Raw genomic sequence first — 19,004 nt, forward strand, 5'->3', positions numbered from 1 at the left:
AATACATTATGAAATCAAACATCATCGCTTTTGAATTAGAGAAAATTGTATCTGAGTCTATATCTTCTGAAATTGGTATAAGATGTTTTAATCGCTAATATTCTTAATTTTTTTTATATAACATACATATGCATAATTGGTAATATCAATATCAATCGAAAAGGTAGATAGATCAAAGTAAATAAACCGCCTTTTCCTGTTTTAACCGTTATTTTAGCAAGACCATTAATACCACAAAGGTGATAAGAACCGCTTGTATTTCTAACATAAAAATATAAGTTTAAATTTGTATTTAAAAATTAGTTAAATTGTTGACTTGCTAATGCACACCTATGTGTATTTATAAAAATTAAATTTACCCTATTTAAATAATTAGGAAATTAAAAGTACATTTTTAATAGGAAAATGTTAAAAGAATTAGAATTAGAATTTAATTTGGATAGCAAAAATACAACTTGAGAAAAAATTTAAGTTGATTTACATCATGATCAATTAAGCTTTGCTAGTCACTTCCTATCTTTAATAGTATGTTAGGCTAATTCAAATTGCATATTAAACATTACTATACAGCAATGTTTGACGAATTCTTATCAGATAAACCCAAGCCATGTGTTAAATTTCATATTGCTTATTTTATTTCTATTGTGCAAAATTAATTAGGACAGTATAATTAACCAAAAGGCAGAGATTATTTAGTGTAAGTTATAATTTTTCTTAAGCGAGGTAGGGCCTAGGCACTGCCTGGCCCTACATTGCATCCGTCTCTGCATAAAATAATTATATTTTGTATCAAGAATAAATTTAAATACTACATTAAAATATAATTTAATTTTTTAATATAATTGATTAAAAGTAAAAATAAATGGAAGGACTAAATTGTCAACTTTTATCTAATAAAAAATTTAGTTAAGTGCTCTAACATTCTTGTTTTTTCAAAGAACCTTGAAGTGATCAAAGTACAGATTACGATTACTAATTAACATCCTAATATAACCTTCACTACAATCAACATCAACATTCAGGATCTAACTAAGTATAATATTTCTACTTTCTTTGATGAGAAATAATTTGTCTTGCAAGCATAATCCACTTCCTAACCTTCACTTCCATCACTCTTAGTACGAGAAATTCTTAGGTAGACTCGGTCTACCACGTCATCCGTGGACTAAGCCAATCATATCATAACACCTCATTAAAATGAGAGTATTCTTGTAATATTATCATTCAAAAGTGTATGCAAATAACAAACAAAATTACAAGAATACTTTCATTTTAATGAAGTGTTATGATATGATTGGCTTAGTCCACGGATGACGTGGTAGACCGAGTCTACCTAAGAATTTCTCAGTACGAGAGTGATGGATTAAAAGTACAGAGTACGATTACTAGTACTAACTTCACCATCATCCTCGGGATCTAAGAATAAAATTTGCGCTTCTTTCAAATCTGGATATCTCTTTCAAAATCTTATATCCTTCCTCAACATTGATTGAATAGAGCGTTCCTACTTCGTAACTTGGCGAGTAATGCCGTAACAGTTTTCTAAGATAATGCAACTAGTGGTGTATCTAACATTATGCAAACAGTTTTCTAAAATGTGGAAGTAATATTAACCTTTCCGACAAAGGTCATCTAAAGATTAAATCTTCAATAACGTTAGTGCCAAGGCTGGCATTCTCAAATTCAGCACAACAAAGAGTTTCAAATAAACAAAATACTAGAGCTGTTTACACTTCAAAAGGAACTCCCTAACAATGTTCCATGCCAAGGATCAACACCATTTTAACTAAAAAGTAAAGACCAACAAGTTTGGCTTCAACCCTCTATTTTTTTTCTTTCAAAAGCATGCTACAAACTCGATTCTTTAACGGAATGAGTTGGGATAATTAACTTATATGTATATGATGGAGACCACACTAAATGAACAAGATATTGAGGAATTGTCCATACATTTTGGTATAATTCTAATCACATGCATTCACGTCACATGCTAATTGTACCATCATCACTCTTCAACAAATTCCTCACAAATGATTTCTGCGTTAGGTGATGAACGGCGAAATCGAATAATCTCCTTCAATAATGCTAGTTGTTCGTCTTTGGACATCCCTTCATGAGGCTGCAGAGATAATGTCTTGAGCAGAGGTGATTTGGCTAACAAAAACTTGGCAAACTCTACTTCCGGCCTGCTACCGTAAAACCTTTGCAACTTCACTTCTTGAAGTTGGTTTAAGGAATAGTCGGACTGCCCTTCAGCTTTTGCGAGATGTTCAGCATCTAAGAGTTCAGAAGGTTTAACGGCATTGGCTCCAGCTTCTGAATACATCTAAAGAGAAGAGTAAACCAACAAAATTGTTTGAAATATAAGACAAACAACCTTACTAAAGAAAAAAGGCATATTAAATGTAATATCCCGTGTTTTTCCGTCATGGTTTTGTTGTGTTTCCGACTTAGTTTCGGATTGTTAATGGTGGACTTAGCAAGTGTAACACTTTGTTTGCGGTTTGAGTTGTATCTTGTATATGTCGCATGTGTCGTGTGAGTTTTCGATGGCGATTTGATTTGGATTCGGTTTATAATCGATGATTTATTCTGGTACCTTCTGAATCTGACATGTTTTGAGAAAACATTCATATCTCCCAATTAAACCGTTGGATCAGGTTCATTTTTGGATATGTTATGCCCAAGACAAAGTTGACCGTTGGATCAAAAATTGAGGCGCGTTGGATGGAGCGATCAACCATCGCGCCTCGCAACGCGCCCCATACGATTTCAGCGTCAAGTGAAGGCGCGATGGGACGAACGCGCCTCGCAACGCGCCTCCCATCGCGCCCTCTGTCAGATTTGTTGTTTGGCCTATAAATAGACCCTTTATCTTATCTAAAACTTTTCCCACTTCATTTTATAAACCCTAGCCGACCCATTGACATTACAACACTCTGATTTGATAGTTTGTACATCAATTCCTTTGTTTGTTGGACTCCGGTAAGTGATCTGCATACCCTATCCTTAGTATGTTCACATTTCCTTTGTTCAATTCGTTTTAGGGCTTATGTATCCATGTTTTCCATTGTTGTGTGAGGTCTTAAGCATACCAATTTTGATTCGCCTCGTTCTTGGATCCATGTGATGTTTTATCCGCTTATCTTCGTTGGTAAGTGCTGAATCTTGTGTTTTAAGGTTAAACCTATACCTTGGGTGTTGTGATGATTTGATTTACTGTTTTGGCATGCTTAGAACTGATTATGTATAGTTAGCTTTGGTTTAGAGTGTTTGTATTGGATTTTACCTTGGGTATTATGAATTGAATTGCTAGGTTAAGTGCTAGCTTGCTTGGTATGATTATTTCATTGCTTACCTACTGTTTGAATATGTTGATAGTGGCTGGAAATACATGTTAGGGCTGTTTGTAATGTCTTTGGCATGATGATATTGTTCAAGATTGTTGCCCATCGATTCTTGATTGTTTGTACACGAGTTATGTTATGTATGCCATAGTTATTCGATTGATATATGGTTTGATTGTTGGTTCATTCTGAGTAAATGATTTAAATGTGTTATGCAATCCTTATTGGATTCATTTAAGTGTTACAGCATGCTTGTAATGTTGTTGACTTGTTTAGCCAAATTTTTTCTAAGTGTTAGCATCGTTTAAATTTGGAAATAATATTCTTTTTGATGTTAATCGGATTGGTTTTTATAATTTCAATCTGAATACGATTTTTATTTTATAATCTTTAATCACATAATTACTTGGGTAATTATGGGTTTTGAAAATATTGGCTTGATGTGCCATTTTGGATAAAGTTACGTTTTGACATAAAACGTTTTCTTAAACTTTACTGTGGTTAAGTTTTTGTTAGTAACTAATGATTACTTTTGTTTAAAGATATTGAGTTCCGCTTTCAATTATAATTTATTATTTTATCAAATCATTATTCTTGGGATTATAAACTATGGTTTATATTTTGATAAAATGATTGGGTCGGGTTAGACTTGGGTCACCTGACATGTGAGGTTAGCTTGGTAGTCATCAGTAACTCGGCTAACCCACTATTTGGAGATTACTTGGTTTATTATTTATCAATTGTTTTAAAAAGTATTTTATGAAATGGATTTTAAAGCGGGAACTCAATAGACTTGACTTGTGTGGTTTATTAATTAATTGAGTATTGTGTTTACTCTGGTTGGTTTTACCTTGACTTGTTGTTTGTGCTAGTCCTATGAGGTGTCTAGTACTCTCTAGAGTTAGGGTTCGTTTTAATAATTATTTATTTGTGTTTAGACTCGTCGACTGTTCGTGCTTTTGAGGCGAACCGAGTCTAGGTTGCTTGCCAGGAGTTTTCACGTGGATTAGCAAGCAATGAGTTTGTACTTACTATTTACCGCTTTATTAAGTAAATTATTATTTTAATATCTATATATACTGTATACGATACTGTTTTTCCATTATGGCTCTTAGTTGGAACATGCTACCTAATGGGCATCATTAGGACTGCGTGCGCACCGGTATTGATCTAGATAAGGTATGTGATATGTGGTGGTAACTCGGTGTGAGCATAGCTCTCGGGACCAGTAGAGTAACTCGGTGTAGCTCAGCTCTCGGGACTCTGGATATGGATTAAGTATGGTCGGTGGTAACTCGGTGTAGCTCAGCTCTCGGGACCAGGCCTATTGGATTATATATATATTTAGTATTGTGGATTAGGGTTCCAACTATTATACGTAATGTTGTTATTAAATGTTTTAAACGGTTTTAAAGGTTTTCCACTTGATAAATGTAAATAGTGGTATGAACTCATCTCAGTATGTCTAACCCCGTTGTTTTCCCAATTTTTCCAGGGTTATGATATGAGCGAGTCAGCTGCTCTCCGATTCTTTATTTCCTCGGAGGTTTTACTTTATTTAATAAAGTTTATTAAACTGATTTTATTCTTAGACCGCAGTAGTAGTTAGAAGTATTATATGTCTAATACTTGTTATAAAGTTATTCAATGGATTACTGTTATTTTGGGATTCTTTATTAGCTTGGGTTAATATGTACTTTTGCCATATTTAAGACTCAGAGTTGGCTGAGCACTTTATTATAAATATTGTATATTATGAACTGCTAGAACTAGGCTGAAGTCTCGGTTGCCCCCGAGCATTGGTTTTCTTGCAGGTCTTTGTAGATCGGTGTATTAATACACTAGTGTTTCCATCAAGTCTGATGATGCGATGCGGGAGCTGGCGTTAAGTTTTGTAGGAACAAATTGATGTGTTATTTCTTTGGGAATAAGCTCAATATAAATTGAGGTTAGTGGGATATCTTATATGATAGAGTTGTAATGAAGTTATTAGGATGAGTTGTCATATAGCATCGAGTGTTGCTAGGTTGCAAGTAAGGAATTTGAGAAATATTTTGAGGTTATCGAGTGCACATCTCACAGAGTGTAACGTCTAGCAAATTTTTTATTGAGAAGTTGATTTCAAAGGTTGAATTGTTAAAATATTTGAAATATTTTCAACACGTAATTGTGCCCAGACATATCATGAACATGCATTTTGAATGTCACGATTATGTTTGCATTGAACATTGAGTATGTTCACTAAATAAAAGGTAAATCAATAATTGATACATGCATAATAGTACATGCATCACGTGCATAGTAATGATTAGGGTTGGATGCAACTCTTTGGGGATGAGAGATGTCATCACCCTGGCGCACAATTATGTAAAATGGATTTTATCAATAAAGTGTTTTGAGAATGATGTTTTGAAACGAGCTCGCGAGTCACATTATAATAAATGTATTTATAAGTTGTTGGATTTCAAATGATTTTGAAACTTTTACCGAAAGGTAGCTAGACAAATACTCTGTGATGATGGTGATGGTTATTGAACGTTTACGTTGTGAGCGATTGGTATGTAGGATCAGAATCTTGTGGTTATGAGTAAGAATGATTTTGAGGTTGCGCTCGAGAAATAGTTGTGATAAGTGCAGTATAGAGTAATTTAGAATAGAAAGCTTTCGTGATAATTTACGATTTGTGGATTAAGGATGTTGGTTATGCTCCATGTGTGTTTATACACTGCGTTTAAAAAAAAGAGATGTTATCTTTCAGATTAGATTTTTTCCAATTACTTTGGGTAAATGGATATAAAAGTATTTTCATAAACAAAGAGATTGCGTTGTTAAATTTTATCCTTCTGAGGAAAGGAATAAATTTTGTCAAAATTAATTCAAAAGGAATAATAAATTTTTCGGTTGAACGATTCTTCAAATTGTGTTTTTGTTTGAGAAAATTTAGAAGCGACTTAAAATTTTGTGATATTTTGAAACATTAATGTGTATTTTCAATACGAAAGATGTTTCCACAGTTGGTGTATTTTCAAAGAAGGGATAAAAGTGTTTTAACAAGTTTGAATTAAAGAGAACATAAATTTTGTCAGTTGAATTGTTTTATAGATTTGCAAATGTATTGGAAAGTAAGAGGAAATTTCAGATTTAAAATGAGAATGTTTTAAAAAAAAAATTCAAGGGTTTGCAAAACCGATGGTTTTTCAACGGTAAAGGTATTTTGAGTTTGAATGAAAAAGGAGGTGTAAGACGTAGAGTCTTTTAAACAGGGTGGAAAATTTTGTATATATTTTGTATTAAAATATTTTATACCCACAGGGGTTGGTTTTGAGCATAACTAATAATCCGGTCGTGGTGATTTGATCGTGGTGATCATTCGTTGTATACGTGGCAATAGTTAATTGATGGAATAATTTGGTGGACTTAATTTGGATATATGAGTTAGCTAATTCGAGAATCGGGAATTGCGATTAATAGGTTTCAACAACCATTAGTTGATTGATGGTGTTTTTGTAATGTTTAAATATCATTCGGGTAAGTGGTTGAACCCTTGGTGTGGGCGATAAAAATTTTGAGTTGTGAAATTTAGTCGATGTCCAGTTTAGTTGTGGCGTTATGCTCTGAATGATTGGAAGAATCATTATGATTGATATTGTGTATCAAAGATCTAGAGACTTTTTGTGTCATGAGAGAAATTCGCTTTCTTTGAATTGCGATATTTTTGTGTTTTATGATTCACAAGATAATGGTATTATCGAGTTGGTACTAATCGTTAAGATTAGATTATTATTAATGTTTGTTCTGGAACCGAAATATTATCTGATTTATTGGGTTTTGTTATCGATAATTTAAATGTAGAGATGCTATAAGTGGAAGTAAGTAAGTGTTTTAGAACGATAGATTTTATCAGCTATGTTTGCAGTATTTTTGTTTTGTTTGAGGTAAAAGCGTTTGGAATTGTAGAACTTTAGTCGAGCTAAGGGCTTGATCTTTATTTTGATAATTGAGGACTTTATAATTTTTAATATGCGAGATGGTTTTGGAAGCCACTCCGGTAAGGTGTATTTGACACTATCAGTTAGAAAATTTTGGATTATTCAATTGTGTTGATCAATTTAATCTTTAGAGTAACGAGTTATCGGAATCAGAAAAATTTGCGCATTTGTGTGTCGTGACGGTTATAGTGTGAATTAGTTCAGTTTAAAATTCGAGGTCGAATTTTTCATAGGTAGGGGAGAATGTAATACCCCATATGTTTTCGGCGTGTTTCGTCTTGTGTTGACCTTCTTTGGGTGAAAATTTTCTTAGAGTTATCATTGAAGAGATTCGAGGTTTCGTTATAGATTATCCTAAGTATTTCAGTCGAGCTTTATGTGGGAGAGTTTGTATTCCTTCGTTTGATTTCACCTAGAAAGGGCGTTATCGTTTTATGTTAAGTGGAAGTTGGCACTAAGGCTTTTGTGACCTTTTAAGATTGTTCGATTTATGAAAGTGGTAGTTTTTAGTTATAGTACGAGGAACAACCATTTGAGTTTTGCTTACGCAAGTACTTAGGTCGTTAAGCACGGAATTCCTATGATTACAGTTTGGGTTGGTTACTTGGTTGAGGAGTGTTCCTGCGAAACAAAGTTCGTTTTGCAGAGTTGTTAAAAATTGCTTTCCTTGATTACTTTGGGTGTCATGTTTATGTGTTTACGTTGGCTCTATGCTTTTTCGTTCGGTCAGCATATAGTTTTATGATATGTTATTACGCGGGTTGTATTGTTTTAAATTCGAGCACGAATTTTATATAAGTTGGGGAGAATATAATATCCCGTGTTTTTCCATCATGGTTTTGTTGTGTTTCCAACTTAGTTTCGGATTGTTAATGGTGGACTTAGCAAGTGTAACACTTTGTTTGCGGTTTGAGTTGTATCTTGTATATGTCGCATGTGTCGTGTGAGTTTTCGATGGCGATTTGATTTGGATTCGGTTTATAATCGATGATTTATTCTGGTACCTTCTGAATCTGACATGTTTTGAGAAAATATTCATATCTCCCAATTTAACCGTTGGATCAGGTTCATTTTTGGATATGATATGCCAAAGACAAAGTTGACCGTTGGATCAAAAATTGAGGCGCGTTGGATGGAGCGATCGGCCATCGCACCTCGCAACGCGCCCCATACGATTTCAGCGTCAAGTGAAGGCGCGATGGGACGAACGCGCCTCGCAACGCGCCTCCCATCGCGCCCCTCTGTCAGATTTGTTGTTTGGCCTATAAATAGACCCTTTATCTTATCTAAAACTTTTCCCACATCATTTTATAAACCCTAGCCGACCCATTGACATTACAACACTCTGAATTGATAGTTTGTACATCAATTCCTTTGTTTGTTGGACTCCGGTAAGTGATCTGCATACCCTATCCTTAGTATGTTCACATTTCCTTTGTTCAATTCGTTTTAGGGCTTATGTATCCATGTTTTCCATTGTTGTGTGAGGTCTTAAGCATACCAATTCTGATTCGCCTCGTTCTTGGATCCATATGATGTTTTATCCGCTTATCTTCGTCGGTAAGTGCCGAATCTTGTGTTTTAAGGTTAAACCTATACCTTGGGTGTTGTGATGATTTGATTTACTGTTTTTGCATGCTTAGAACTGATTATGTATAGTTAGCTTTGGTTTAGAGTGTTTGTATTGGATTTTACCTTGGGTATTATGAATTGAATTGCTAGGTTAAGTGCTAGCTTGCTTGGTATGATTATTTCATTGCTTACCTACTGTTTGAATATGTTGATAGTGGCTGGAAATACATGTTAGGGCTGTTTGTAATGTCTTTGGCATGATGATATTGTTCAAGATTGTTGCCCATCGATTCTTGATTGTTTGTACACGAGTTATGTTATGTATGCCATAGTTATTCGATTGATATATGGTTTGATTGTTGGTTCATTCTGAGTAAATGATTTAAATGTGTTATGCAATCCTTATTGGATTCATTTAAGTGTTACAACATGCTTGTAATGTTGTTGGCTTGTTTAGCCAAATTTTTGCTAAGTGTTAGCATCGTTTAAATTTGGAAATAATATTCTTTTTGATGTTAATCGGATTGGTTTTTATAATTTCAATCTGAATACGATTTTTATTTTATAATCTTTAATCACATAATTACTTGGGTAATTATGGGTTTTGAAAATATTGGCTTGATGTGCCATTTTGGATAAAGTTACGTTTTGACATAAAACGTTTTCTTAAACTTTACTGTGGTTAAGTTTTTGTTAGTAACTAATGGTTACTTTTGTTTAAAGATATTGAGTTCCGCTTTCAATTATAATTTATTATTTTATCAAATCATTATTCTTGGGATTATAAACTATGGTTTATATTTTGATAAAATGATTGGGTCGGGTTAGACTTGGGTCACCTGACATGTGAGGTTAACTTGGTAGTTATCAGTAACTCGGCTAACCCACTATTTGGAGATTACTTGGTTTATTATTTATCAATTGTTTTAAAAAGTATTTTATGAAATGGATTTTAAAGCGGGAACTCAATAGACTTAACTTGTGTGGTTTATTAATTAATTGAGTATTGTGTTTACTCTGGTTGGTTTTACCTTGACTTGTTGTTTGTGCTAGTCCTATGAGGTGTCTAGTACTCTCTAGAGTTAGGGTTCGTTTTAATAATTATTTATTTGTGTTTAGACTCGTCGACTGTTCGTGCTTTTGAGGCGAACCGAGTCTAGGTTGCTTGCCAGGAGTTTTCACGTGGATTAGCAAGCAGTGAGTTTGTACTTACTATTTACCGCTTTATTAAGTAAATTATTATTTTAATATCTATATATACTGTATACGATATTTCGAACTGTTTTTCCATTATGGCTCTTAGTTGGAACATGCTACCTAATGGGCATCATTAGGACTGCGTGCGCACCGGTATTGATCTAGATAAGGTATGTGATATGTGGTGGTAACTCGGTGTGAGCATAGCTCTCGGGACCAGTAGAGTAACTCGGTGTAGCTCAGCTCTCGGGACTCTGGATATGGATTAAGTATGGTCGGTGGTAACTCGGTGTAGCTCAGCTCTCGGGACCATGCCTATTGGATTATATATATATTTAGTATTGTGGATTAGGGTTCCAACTATTATACGTAATGTTGTTATTAAATGTTTTAAACGGTTTTAAAGGTTTTCCACTTGATAAATGTAAATAGTGGTATGAACTCATCTCAGTATATCGGACCCCGTTGTTTTCCCAATTTTTCCAGGGTTATGATATGAGCGAGTTAGCTGCTCTCCGATTCTTTATTTCCTCGGAGGTTTTACTTTATTTAATAAAGTTTATTAAACTGATTTTATTCTTAGACCGCAGTAGTAGTTAGAAGTATTATATGTCTAATACTTGTTATAAAGTTATTCAATGGATTACTGTTATTTTGGGATTCTTTATTAGCTTGGGTTAATATGTACTTTTGCCATATTTAAGACTCAGAGTTGGCTGAGCATTTTATTATAAATATTGTATATTATGAACTGCTAGAACTAGGCTGAAGTCTCGGTTGCCCCCGAGCATTGGTTTTCTTGCAGGTCTTTGTATTTGTTGTTTATCCGCAAGGCTAGCTACGGGTTTTGGTACAACCATACCCATACCCTAGCGCCGGTCGCGATCCATGAAATTGGGTCGTGACATTAAAAAGCTTCAATCTCTGTAAAATGTAAATACCTCAATTTGAAGGTTTTGCAAGTTAGGAGAGCTTCTAAGCAAGTGAAAAATAGATGTGACTTCCTCCAATTTACTAAAGGATACATAAAAAGTTCTAATAGTTCCTAAGTGCTGCAAAGGAGTTGGATGCCTCTTCAATGTGTCATGAACGACCAAGGTCTTGCCCCAAGAACCAAATAAGGATTTCAAAATGTTGTACAATAAAAGAAAGAACATAACGAATGAAACGATGAATTACCTTAAGAAAATAATAATCCACACTTAGGTACTTCACTGCAGGTAAACTACATAGTACCTGAACTAAATCAGGTATCAACTTTCCTTTGGATTTTGGATATCGAGCTCTAATCTCATAAATTGTCACCGTTGCAAGAAGAGGCGTATTTTTAAAGCACAAAGTTTGGTAAGAACCAATATAATAAAGGAGTTTGAGTTTAGGACAATTGATCTCAAGGCAAGAGATATTTGTGCAGCAATCCAACATTAGTTCTTCAAGTAACGAACAGCTGAAGATAAAATCCTTAAAGCTCGGAGGAAACAGAACTTCCTGAAGCTTTAGACTAACGAGTGAGCTAAATCCTTTGAATGTGGGTGGAGGTGTGAATATACACAAACTTAGACACAGATATTTTAGATCCGAACATGAAAAGAGGTATGACGGCAATTTGTGGGTGTAACCAGTTGAGATGCAAAGTTTGAAATCTTAAACACCTTTTCTAGACAGAAAAAGAATCAACCGGTCAATCTCAGGACAACTTTTCAATCCAGGAAAGGAGAGAGTGAATTTATGAACTGGTCCAGAGTGAAGTAATAACACTTCATATATGGTCATGAGAAGTGTCTTAATTTGTGATGATGGGTGAACTATCGGGGCAAAAGTAGTGTCGAATATAAGCTGAGGAGCTTCTGCCCATTTGTTCCTCCATTTTTTTGACAAGATACTAGTTCTTACAGCATCTCGAATTGGCAAACACATCACTACTTTCTCAAGGACATTTTCTGGCAAGTCACTGATTCTATCTAAGTCTGAATGATGAACGGACATTTTCCTGGGACGGGTATTGCGCTGCAAATTGAAGGTAGAAATTTATTGAAATTTCCAAACGAAAATGGAAATCCTTTTATTCCAATCAGTAAATATGATGAGATGAAGGACTTAAAACATAAACATATAATTTGATTAGCATATACCCAGAAACAATGATTTCATGAATATTGTAATTGTAAACTAAACAGGGTAATATATATCTTGTAAGCACTTTTTAGTTACTTAGACCATCTCCAACCCATACCTATTTTTGGGTTTGGGTCTTGTTTTTCAACTCCAACCCATACCTACTTCCCACCCCATTTCTTTGTTTGTGAATAGTAACAACCCACTTCTTGGTATGCACTATTCACACAAACCCATTTTTGGTTAATTGGATATTTACTTTTTAATTACAATTTATATAGCTAACTTTGTAAATATTCATTTTGGTACAACTTTTCATTAAATACCAATTAAATTTTTAATAATGTAATCCAAATTATTTTTATTGGTAAAAATAAAATAAATAAATTAAATTATTTAAATTAAATACATAAAATTTAAACAACATATTTTTTATTTAAACATAAAAATTACATTACATTAAACATAAACATTTCATTACATTAAACATTAAAGCGGGTAGATAAATATTATAATTAAACTAATCGTAGAACGGAAATTAAAATAATAGTTAATAAACAACATTAAACATTAAAATTAAAATTATTTAATTAATAATATACTAATGCGGAGGCATGAAGAAGATTGTTTCAATTGTAGTTTTATTATTATATTTGAATGTAATGTGTTATTTATTATTAATATTTAAATATAATGTGTTATTATAATTATAATTTTATTGTTTCAATTTCAATTATTATTTGTTTTATTTTTTATAATTGGACATTAAATAATATTAAAAAAATTAATATTTAATTTAATATTATTTAAGTATTATTAAATAAATGAATAGATGAGGATGTATGTGTTTAAAATATAAATATAGATGTGAAATGGTAAATGGTTAAATATAATAGTATTAAATATAAAAGAGAATATATAGAGAATATTCTTTTGGTGTGAAAAATGGGGTAATGGGTTTGAGTAAAAACACTGTAGCAAACCTAAAAGTGGGTAAATTGAAACTTAAATAGGTTTTGGGTTGGAGATGCCCTTAGGAAGGAATAAGACTAAAAACTTACACAAAAACATCAACACACAAAAACATAAACACAGAGGCAAAACTGAAATAAAACCCTTTAATCAGATCAAACCAAACCAACAAATTTGCAAATAAAAAACCCAAACATGCGTAAATAAATAAATAGAAGATTATCATGAATACCATGGCCATAGTTGCAATTCGTAAATCACCCGATAAAGTAAGAGGGACGGACTGAATTCAGTAAGCACAAGTTGCTGGTTGCAGACTGAAATGAAATGCATAGAGGATTTAACTGTGCCTTCTAATGGGCCGTGGGCCTGTGTATTCCCGACTTTGGAAACCGAATTGGCCTCGGTTGGTTGTGAGGAATGCCCATCCCCATAAGAAGGGAGATACCGGAATATGAATGGAAATTTTTTTTCAGGAAATTAAGCCATTTATCATTAAAAATCAATATAAATTAATGGTTTACAAAAACCAAAGCCACTACATAATTATTGTTCAATAAAATTTCATATGTATAAAGTCATTTATTGAAAGTTTGAAACTATAAATCAATTACAAAAATATTTTAATAATTTTATATTTAACTAACACTACTTTTTTTATTTTTGTGCGATAAAAAAAGTAGCCATTTTCTCTATCTCTACGGCACAAAGGCAGTATTTATTAAAACAAGAAAGTCAAACAATTTTTGGTTATTATTTATAGCATCTATAGTAGCGAATTTTGCTGCGGATCGCTCGTGCAGCGATGATAGTTTAGTTAAGTCTATTTCTCGTGATCTCTGCGTGTGATTCTGTGGCTTATGCATGATTTATAGGGAGTTTTGTTTTTGATAATCAGAAAGGGAGAGTTTTTATGGGAAGATGTATGGAGTTTTTTTTATTATAGGTCTATTAATTTATAGTTTTTTAGTCTCTTGCCTTCTTCTCCTGTATAAAAAAAAAAAGAGACTATAAATATGTAAGAAATAAAATAAAAGAGGCAAGATAGATTTATGTACTCACAGTTATATTTTTAAAAATATATTAAATTTATCATTTTTCTGATATTTGTTAAATCTATCCATAATTCGTTCAGAGTTGATGCAACGCATTGTTATAAGTTAATGTGCAGAGATTGTATCCTACTAACATTACCCTATGTCAACTTCAAATTAGACTTAAATATATTTACCAACGCTTGAAAAAATGATACTAAAAAAATTTAAAAATATAAAATAGTTATTGATAGATAAATTAAGAGACATACAACCATACAAAAGAGTTTCAAGCTAAGGATATCATCTTATAGTTCCACAAAATGTGGTCTTATTCAAGCTTTAACCACGTTCATGCTAAAGCTCATGCTAGTTTCACAAAGACTAGCAATTTAGTTGTTTAGGCCTAAAAACATATGATAAATACATTATACTATTGAATAAGCAATTACTATGGGAATGCGTACATAATTGAATTAGTTGCAGGCAGAATCTGTTTGTGCAAAATGATTTCTATTTCAAAACTCAAATTAACATTCTTGTTCTTGAAGACTGCCATTAAACAATCTTGGGTTTTTTCCCATTTAATTGCCCCCTAAATATATAATTCCCAAATGGTGCCCCATCATTGAATCCGCAAGTATGACTTGCGGATTCATAATGAATCCGCAAGTCATACTTGCGGATTCAATAGCTATCCCTTAATCACCTTGTTAAGGGTGATTAAGGGATGGTTACCAATCATTGGGAGACAACTTTTGTCTCCCAATGATTGGTGTAATCATTAGGTTAATGATTGGGTATTCAATGCCCAATCATTAACCTATATTATTAAAAAAAAAATTAATTTTAATAAAAATCTATTTTAATATATATCTAATAATTGAAAATTAAAAAAAAATATTAAAATTAAATATAAATTTTAATATTTATAATAAATCAAAAAAAACAATATTATTTTAAAATTGTAAAATTTGTCAATTTTACCCTATTTTGCATTTTTATGTTTCAATTGTATCCTGAAATATTAAATTGACGTTTTTTTCATTTGGAAAAATTTTAAAAACATTCTCCACGTCTAGCATATATTAATTGTATGTTTTTCAAAATTTATTTAAAGGTGAGGGATTTTTAAGTGATTTGGCCTTTTAAAATTGTTTACAATTTTGGTACAAAATACAACAAAACTAATCACGAAATCGGGCCGATTTTGAACCACCGTGATATTCTGCTCCACGGGGGGAGTTCAGAATTTGCCCATCATACCATATCTGAAACGATATATTGTGTCGACTACAAATTTTGTTAAAAAAAATTAAAATCTCTATTTTTAGTATTTGTGCACAAATTATAGCAATTTCAAATGCATATCATTTTTAACGACATTTTACTTACAATAAATAATTATAACAATTATGAATTTCTAGCATTTTACTAAAAACATATAATTAACTTCAATTTTAACAATTACAGTTCTCTAACATTTTTTAAAAGTTAAATAAAATAAAAAAATTTATAACATTCTCCTAAATTTGACTAATCCCTAACATTTTAATAAATACTATTAATTTTTATAATTATACTAAATTCTTTAATTTATTACATTTTTCTAAATTATAATAGGTTTAAAAAACTTATCAGCAATTTTTATTTAATATCAATTTTAACAATTATAATACCTACCATTTTACCAACATTAAATAATAAATCAGTATAGTATAAAAATTAGCGTTGGTACAAATATTGATTTATTTCAAATCTTAAAATAATATTATTTTTTTGATTTATTACAAATTTAATTGTTAATTATTAGATATATATTAAAGTGGAATTTTATTAATTTTTTTTTTTTAAAAGTTTAGGTTAATGATTGGGCATTGAATGCCCAATCATTAACCTAATGATTACACCAATCATTGGGAGACAAAAGTTGTCTCCCAATGATTGGTAACCATCCCTTAATCACCCTTAACAAGGTGATTAAGGGATAGCTATTGAATCCGCAAGTATGACTTGCGGATTCATTATGAATCCGCAAGTCATACTTGCGGATTCAATGATGGGGCACCATTTGGGAATTATATATTTAGGGGGCAATTAAATGGGAAAAAACCCAAACAATCTTGATGAGATATAATGATGAAGAGTAACCATTTAGTAATAAACATCCAAAGATAACTATTATAAGTATTCACAACCAACATAATCGTCATAATCAGAATCAATAGGATCAGGGTCTAAGAATAATATTTTTGCTTTTTTTGATGAACGTTCAAATCGAGTAATCTCGATCAAAATCTGGAGTCGTTCCTCAGCAACTGTTCTGTTGCCAGGCTCTATAAGCATCTTTTCTAGTTCTACTGATTTAGCCAAAATAAACTCAATAAATTTCAGTTCAGGTTTCACTTCTTTACTTTGTGGGAGGCTCATCTTCACCACTCGGAGCTTTTTCAGTGCATTGTCTACGAGGTCTTGAATTTTTAAAATTTCTTGATCAATTAGAAGTGGCATTTCATCTGTATATGCACCAAACTAAGAGAAAAACACATCAAACGTCAGTTTTTGATTGGAAATATGTAACATGACAGACAAATTATAAAGCAAGTGAATGAATAGAAAATTACCCAAATCTCTAGCTTCTCTAAGTTATGAGAACTCATAATCAAGGTAAGAACAGTGGAGCTCTCAGCCGCATGCCTGAAACTTATTTCAGGCAGTTCAAGAATTCTAAGACAGCCAAGATAAAGTTTCCTCCGCAATTTTCCAACCACGCACTTGAAACAAATGCAAGAACATAGAGTAAGAAAGTGGAATATGCCAATTAAATCAGCACTAGAAAATTAGCAGATCCCTATACAAAGTTTCAAGAAAATAACTGGCTTACCTTAAAAAAGCAATATCCAAGACACAGGTGCTCGACAGTAGGAAGACATTCGAAAAGTTTGGTCATCGCAGAGGTGTCGGCACAGTTGAAGTATCCATCAAATATAACTGTTGAAAGACATTGGCTAATTTTTCCAAAGCAAATAGTCTTACAAGAACCATCAAAGTAAAAGAACTTAAGATAAGGAAGGTTAATATCGAGGTTACCAATATTGGAACATTTTTTTACAGTAAGTGCTTCAAGTAATGGGCATTTGGAGATGAAAGTTTCAAATATATTGGCTTCAAAATAAACCTGCTGAAGCTTGAGAGAAATCAAATTAACAAATCCTTGAAATGCCAATTTAACTATGATTGAACATGTGGACAAGGTCAAACGCCTCAATGTCACACATGAGGGCATAAATAATGGCAATCTAAAGAATGTAGGTCTACTTTCAATGTAAAAGGAAATTTCTCGAACATCTTTCTCGATCAGGTAAAGAAACAACTGGTTAATCTCGGGACAATTTTTTAACAATGGAACATAAAAAGTAAACTTGAAGATGGGTCCATGGTGAAGTAATAAAACTCTAAAGATATTAAGGAAGAGTGTAGAAATATTTGGTTGTGTAGTAGGAGTAGATGGTAATATGGATCTCTCATAAAACGTACTGTCAAATACTAATTTGGAAAGATATCTCCACTTGAACCTCCACTTCATTGCCAAGATACTAGTCTTCGCTGCCTCATGAATCGGGAAAAAAATTAGAATATTATCTATGATGTCGCTCGGCAAGTTGCTGATTATATCCTGTAGATCATAATCAATGCAGAGATAGGCACATAATAAAGTGAGCTCGTCAGTTTAAGACTTACATTACACACTTCCTAAAAGATTATAAATATTTTAAGTTTCTAAAATACAGAATACTAAACTCTAACAAATAAAAAAGAGTGAATTACTTACCATAATTTTCTTTTCTTTTTTTTCCTTCCTTCCCCTGCTGGTTTAACTTTTTTTTTCTTTTTGTGGCTGTTTATAACAAATTTCTAACTCTAATTATATAGGGCATTCACAGTAATTTGATGGAAATGGAATGCAGTGAGTTGAAAAGGTGAAATTAATGAAATACAAAAAAAAATTAATATGAGAGTGAAATGCTTTGGAAGTGTGAACAAACAAATACAGGGTAGTTAATTATTGGAAAACGATAAGTCAAAATAATTTAAAGGTATTTCAAGAATCAGAGCATTTTCTAAAAATATGGAGTTGAAATCTTCTCTAATGTCGAGTTGAGCATTAATATTCAATTTTGACACTGAGCATTGGAAAATGAAGAAACAGCAAGAATCTATAAGAAAGTTATCAGGCGTAATTAACATCCTCGGCTTCATTACTATATCAAAAACAACATTCATTTTCAATATCATTTAAATTCCAGTTCAGGTTCTACTTCTTTCGTGTGCATCTTCGCCATACGCGGCTTTTTCAGTGCATTATCTAAGAGGTTTATTTCATCTGAAGTTGGAACAGACTAAGAGAAAAACAAAGCAAACATTAGATAGAAAATATGAAACATGACATACAAAGTAAGTGAACAAATAGAAAATTACTCCAATCTCCCGCTTCTTTGAGGTAGCAGAGTTCACAATCAAGTAAAGGATGGTAATTACTTGATTGTGACACCCAAAACATATATCCGGCAGTTCAAGAACTCTAAGACAGCTAAGAGTAACCAAAACTTTTATGGGCAATATTCCTTCAACCAGCTACTTGAAGAAAATGCATTAAAAAAAGGTCTTACATCCACAAACTGATACCCGAGATGTGAGCGCTCAATGATTTACGGACATTAGAAAAGTCCGGTCGGTTCAGAGGTCTCAGGTGCAGAAATATCTATGTGATCAGTTGG

The 19,004-nt window shown here is 32.5% G+C and overlaps 2 protein-coding genes across 2 annotated transcripts; both read right to left on the minus strand.

Moving 5' to 3' along the window:
* Positions 1-1,978: 1,978 nt before the first annotated feature.
* On the minus strand, positions 1,979-13,500 carry LOC126674002 (F-box/FBD/LRR-repeat protein At1g13570-like). The gene is made up of 4 exons (XM_050368355.2): positions 13,425-13,500; positions 11,285-12,112; positions 11,047-11,205; positions 1,979-2,326 (listed from the first exon to the last, which is right to left on the minus strand). The coding sequence occupies exons 2-4, from the start codon at positions 11,528-11,530 to the stop codon at positions 2,006-2,008; spliced, it is 726 nt and encodes a 241-aa protein (XP_050224312.2). The 5' UTR covers positions 11,531-12,112; positions 13,425-13,500; the 3' UTR covers positions 1,979-2,005.
* A 2,887-nt stretch (positions 13,501-16,387) lies between these two features.
* Positions 16,388-18,945, minus strand: LOC130015283 (F-box/FBD/LRR-repeat protein At1g13570-like). The gene is made up of 5 exons (XM_056105077.1): positions 18,940-18,945; positions 18,679-18,861; positions 18,546-18,626; positions 17,111-17,902; positions 16,388-17,000 (listed from the first exon to the last, which is right to left on the minus strand). The coding sequence occupies exons 1-5, from the start codon at positions 18,943-18,945 to the stop codon at positions 16,782-16,784; spliced, it is 1,281 nt and encodes a 426-aa protein (XP_055961052.1). The 3' UTR covers positions 16,388-16,781.
* Between the last annotated feature and the right edge of the window lie 59 nt (positions 18,946-19,004).

The sequence above is a fragment of the Mercurialis annua genome, linkage group LG3 (genome assembly GCF_937616625.2).
Source record: "Mercurialis annua linkage group LG3, ddMerAnnu1.2, whole genome shotgun sequence".
Taxonomy (NCBI): Eukaryota; Viridiplantae; Streptophyta; class Magnoliopsida; order Malpighiales; family Euphorbiaceae; genus Mercurialis; species Mercurialis annua.